Source organism: Chlamydotis macqueenii, chromosome 1, assembly GCF_036417535.1.
Source record: "Chlamydotis macqueenii isolate bChlMac1 chromosome 1, bChlMac1.mat, whole genome shotgun sequence".
Taxonomy (NCBI): Eukaryota; Metazoa; Chordata; class Aves; order Otidiformes; family Otididae; genus Chlamydotis; species Chlamydotis macqueenii.
In genome coordinates, this window is record NC_141556.1 from 207,764,830 (window position 1) to 207,770,276 (window position 5,447).

General features: G+C 55.4%; 1 protein-coding gene across 1 annotated transcript; it reads right to left on the reverse strand.

The window, feature by feature from the left end:
* Positions 1-1,144: 1,144 nt before the first annotated feature.
* FAM181B (family with sequence similarity 181 member B) lies at positions 1,145-3,170 on the reverse strand. Its single transcript, XM_086739655.1, has one exon. It carries the CDS (start codon positions 3,096-3,098, stop codon positions 1,992-1,994), a length of 1,107 nt encoding a protein of 368 aa, XP_086595781.1. The 5' UTR covers positions 3,099-3,170; the 3' UTR covers positions 1,145-1,991.
* Between the last annotated feature and the right edge of the window lie 2,277 nt (positions 3,171-5,447).

The following is a 5,447-nucleotide window of genomic DNA, read 5'->3' on the forward strand; positions in this document are numbered from 1 at the left end:
GAAAGCCGGGCAAGAAGATATACATACGTTAGCGCAGCACCATCACACTGAACACTGCAAGCACCTACAAATTCACATGTCTGAAGCAGTTGCTCAACAAAAAAAAAAACAACAACCCACCTCTCCAACCAAAATAACCCCCCAGCTGGTCTTGTCTAGATAATCTAGCTCTGCCTGGACCTGGCAGAGCGCTGCTTGCAAATGCAAACTCGCACTCTCTGCGCTGGGAGGTTTGCCAAAGCGAGGAAGGAAGGACCGAGTTCACAGAGGAGGACATTGTCCCGTCATCAAAACCAGCAGCAGGGCAGGATTAGCCTAATTTGTAGCTACCTTGGCTGGACCGGCTGCCCATTGTTCCTCATACGCGCTCTTGTGAAGCTCTGTTAAATAAACTACCGCAAAACTATACTTGAAAAGTGCATTTCCTTAACAGCGCTCAGCTATTAGACACCGGAGTGCTGTGGCCGTTCATCCACGGTGTTTCCTCTCCATACAGCTTGGGGAGACCTTGGGGAGCTCTCGGGGAGGAAAGAGGCAGCAAAAGATACAGCTCTTGCTGTTTACAATCAAACAAATTATCTCATGGCAGATCTTGCAAGCTTCACCTCTCCACACATCCCGACATCTTGACCCTAAGTCTCCAAAGAGTGAACTCTGGGTTGATGAACGAAGAAAACTGTTTTACCTTTCACATTACCTTTTAAAAGACAGAAGGCACAAGGACTTGCCACCACCCAGGGTAAAACCTCAGGCTCATCCGTATGTGGATCCCGTTTCAAAAACAAACAATCCACTTGGGACTGGCGGGGAGCCAGGCTGCGGGATTGCCTTTTAAGACTCGCATCTCAATAGGAAACCTCCGAGTATTTTGATCTGTTTTCATAACTGTAACGATTTTCATCCCTTGGCTTTGTAGCGCATTAGCGTTGCCTTCTTTTGAGTAAGTTAAAGAAACAGCCGGTATAAATGAAGGCAAAACAAGCATGGGTCGCTGTGGACAAAATACAGCATTTCAAAAGATTTAGGAAAGACAAAAAAAACACTGCCCGTCTTAAGTCCTGCCAAGAAACCATTACAGAGGACAGAGGCACAGTGAAAGCCCCTCAAACGCTGCATTTCAACAGCAGTAACAACCACAGATCTCAGATCTATTGTGCAGCTTTATTTTTATAGGACCTATCATAGACTCTTTTACATAACTTAAATGATTATCAAATAATCTCCTGTACACAATGAGACCGAGCCACACTGCTTTCCGAGCTTTGACACATTCCTGGAAGAAACCCAACGGTCTGTAGGAATCACATCGCCGCAGTGGCTACAGTACATTCTTGTCCCGAACTCACGCCATCAATTAACTTACGGTATCGCTGTAAATTGCTGTTTGCAAGATCCTGCAAGACATTGTTAAATTTCAAGACACTAAGTTTTGGTAGCAGCATTTTAAATTTTGCTTCACTTGTTTTTTTTGTTTTTTTTTTTCCCCCTTGCCTTTGTGTCCTCAGCGGAACATCCGCCAGCGCTTGCGATGTAAGCGAGCCTGGGAAAAATTGTAAATGCGCTGTGAGAGTTGACCGAGTTTTCACTTTTCAACTGAAATCATCTACAAGCGGTCGCGGCTGCCTTGACGAAAAGCAGCCCCCCTTGCCACGTCACCTAAGCCAGGTACGCCGAGCCCGTGCCTGCCTCCAGCCAGCCCAAACCTGGCCCCTCAGGCAGGCTAAGGAAAGGCAGTCACACCTGAAGGAACCCAACATTTCACATTTTATTTCCAGCATCTCCCAAAGCGCGGGAGGAGGTGACTCGCAGAGCTTGAGGCTGAAGCCTGCGGGGGCTGCGGCCCTGATTTGGGGTGAGGGAGCCCCACTCTCAGGTCCCCGCGGGTGGGCTCGCTCGCTCCCCTCTTCCCCCACCACCCCCCCCCCCAACAATGTCACTGTCCCGGGTGGAGCGGTTCGGGGCCGGCGGGGGGCCGATCCCCGGGCGCTGGCCTACAGGCCGGGGTAGGCGGCCCGGTGGTAGCCGGGGCTGTAGTCGTAGGGCACCGGCGGCGGGGGCAGCGGGCACTCGGGGAAGAAGGAGGCGAACCCCGCCGGCAGCTGCCCGCCGGCCTCTTCACCGCCGCCGGGGGCCGGCTCCCCGCCGCCGGGGTACAGCGGGCGCAGGGCCTCGGACGGCGCCTTCTTGGGCGGGCTGCAGGCCGCGGCCGGGCTCCAGGGCGGTTCGGGGTAGAGCAGCCCGCCCAGCAACGGGTGGTGGTGGGCGGCGGGCAGCGGCGCTTCGTACAGCCCGTGCTCCAGGCCCAGCTCGGCGGGCAGGCGGGCAGATCCGCCGCCGGGGAAGGCGTCCGGCGGGGCGGCGTGCTCGGGCAGCAGCGCGCCGTACTCGGGGCCCAACAGCTCGAAGAACTCGGCCGCCTCCGCCCCGCCTCCACCTCCGCCCTTCTCCAGCTCCTTGGCGCCCGGCAGCGGCCCGCGGGCGGCGGGAGGAGGCAGCGCCGGCTCCGTGAAGAAGGAGGGCGGCAGGTTACGGTCCCGCAGCGGCACCTTCCGCGGGCCGCCCGCCGCCCCGCCGCCGCCGCCGCCGCTCCCCGCCCCGCCGCCGCCCGCCGCCTCCCCACCGCCCGCCGCTCCCCGGCCCGGCTGCAGGGAGCCGAAGAGGGCGGCCAGGCTCTTGCTTTGGAGGCTGCTGGCTGCTTGCGAAGCCTCCCGGCGCGGCGGGGGCTTGGCGGGGCAGACGGCGGGCGGGGAGGAGGCGGCGGCGGCGGGCGGTGGCGGAGCGGGCGGCGGCGGCGGGGCGGCGGCGGCGATGATGCCGGTGCAGCGCTTGATCTGCTTCTGCAGGTACTTCCTGTGGTTCACCTTCCGCTTGGACTTCACCGGCTTGTCCAGCGCCAGCTTGATGTTGCTGGAGGCCGAGTCGATGAAGCTCAGCAGGTCCCTGGTCGCTTCTTTAAAGTCCCCTTGGTCTCCCCCCCCGCCGCCGCCGCTGCCCTCGTAGCCCTTCTCCAGGTCGCCATAGCCCAGGAGGCCGCCGGCGGCGGGGAAGCAGAAGGAGAGGAGGTGGTGGGGGCTGAGCAGGGCGGCTGGCACGGCCATGGCCGGCGGCGGGGCCCCGCCGCCCCCGAGCTCCGCAGGGCTGCGCGGGGCGGGCGGGCGGGCGGCGGCGGGGAAAAGGCGGCGGGCGGGGGAGGAGGAGGAGGAAGAGGAGCAGGAGGAGGGCTCAGCAGCGGGGCTGGCCCCGGTCCTCCCCGCCTCTCGGCCGGGCCGGGCCAGCTGCAACCACCCCCTCCTCGGCGGGGACACCGGTGGCGGGGCGGGCATCGCCCCCCGGACAGGTACCCGCACCGCCCCGGACAGGTACCCGCACCTCCCGGGGCCATACCCGCAGGCATCCCCCGGCTGGATGCCCGCATCCGCTCCGGAGCGGGTACACAGCCCCCCGGACCCCATCAGTGTGATCCCCGGCGTGCGGCCCCCCCAGCGCTGTGTCCCCCCCGCCTCCTGCAGCTGCTCAGTTGGGACAAAATGGGCCCCTCTGCCCGGCCCGGGGGTGCGGGGTCCCCCGCACGGCTCTGGGTGCAAGGGCTCTTGCTCTGACACCTGCCAGGACGCACCAGCCTCAATCAATTTACAATTTTATATTTTTTTTTTTTGTCTTCCAAGCTCATTGCTGTGCACATTACTTGGCGTATTTTATTTTCTTAAGCAGGTCAAGTCCTGAGAAAATCCAGCGCTGTGATCCAGTGGAGATTTTAAATGTCTGTCATAAAACTGAAGCTTTTTACTTGGCAGGGGTTTAGTGAAGCAGAGGTATAAATCTTCTGTATAGAAGGTAGAAAAATTAGTGAAGCGGCTACTGAAAGTCCTGCTAACAGCTCCTGAAGGAACTGTCTTGTCTTTTCTGGAGGGAAAAGGTATTTGGTTGATTTTTCTTTAGAAAACTTTTACGCTGATGCAGAACAACTTCAACCTTTGGAGCTCCAGATTGATTTTCAGGGATTTTATACGTCGAAATATGAATAAAGATGCATATTGGATTTTGACTGAAATAAAGTGAGTTTTCTTGGTCTGCATCGATTCGTTAGAAATGCAGCAGTTTTGTGTTGGAAGGAAAAAAAAACGGAAAGCGAAACTCCGCAGAAGGAAAGGGAAACAGGCTGCTAAGACTGTATTTAGTGACAAAAAAAAAAAAGAAAAATCAGCCAAATTCACCTCACTGTGGTTTCAAACACTCGTTGAATGCAAAGCAAGTATTGCAAGGAGAAAAGAGGAGAAAGCGCATATTTCGTGAGGGGGGGGAAAAAGAGGCTGAAAATCCTCTACAAAACAAAAATGCTGATTTTCTTGGTCTCTCGCCTGCACCTCAGCAGGTCTGAGCAGGATCCCAGTGGTGGACAGCCTCGTGGTCCCAGGCACAGCCTTGGCTCTGGTTCTGGCACATCTGCACTGGGTCTCCTTGCGAAACCTGCTCAGCTGGAGCCTCCCAGAGTCTCGCGTTTGGGGAGCTGCTCTGAGCACAACTGTATAATTGCAGTAAAAAACCCTGGTAGGTAGAGAGCTATGGGAAATCTCTCTCTCCGTAGCAGAATGAGTGTATCTACATAGGAGGTGGATTTAAACTACTTAGCTCAAGTACAACTGACACGGATTAGCTACCCGAGCTTTTCCTCTCAGGTCCTGTCAAGCCCTGTCAGGCTTTGGAGCCTGCTCCAAGCTCCCTGATTGATGGGGAAATGTAAAGAACAACATATACATCCCCTGTGTGCGCCACTAGAGAGTTTTGCATCCGCTTTGAGGCCACTTCAAACTGCATATGGGTCCAGAAAATGGGGATCACTGGACGTGCAGCCAGTTTGGGACCATTTCTTACCTGAAACAACTGATAGAGCAGCAACTAAGTTGTCCTCAACTTAGCATCTGCTTCAGCATTATAGCAGCAATATTCCGTAGCCTGTCTAAAGGGGGCTGTTAATGAGTCTGGGTGGTATTATATGCACAGTGGCTAAATATCCGGTGGCTTAGAGAGAAAAAAAAAAAAAAAGCTGAAAGCCCTGGCTTCTCTTCTGTAAGGCTGAATTTATTCAATTAAACAGCTTTGAGAGCTCAGCTTCACTTTAGTGGGAGACTTTATTACCTCCTAAAAATTGGAGAGTATTAAAACAATTGTCAGGCATGCAAAGGGAAGTTCGCATTCAGTTGTGCGGAGCAGCCAAATTTACATATTCTCAAGCAGATCTGGAGATTTAGAAAGCCTTCATAATTGCATTAAACATGCTTATTCTCCGTGTTCTCTCAAGCAGAGCTGATTACCCCAAGTTGGGCAATGCCTGGAGGGAAATTTGCTCAGCCACATGATGTCAACAACTTGCAAAGAAACTTAATTTTTCCAAGGAATTAGCGGTTTGGTTATTCCTGCAAAACCCCTCTCTTTCCCAGCAGCTCTAC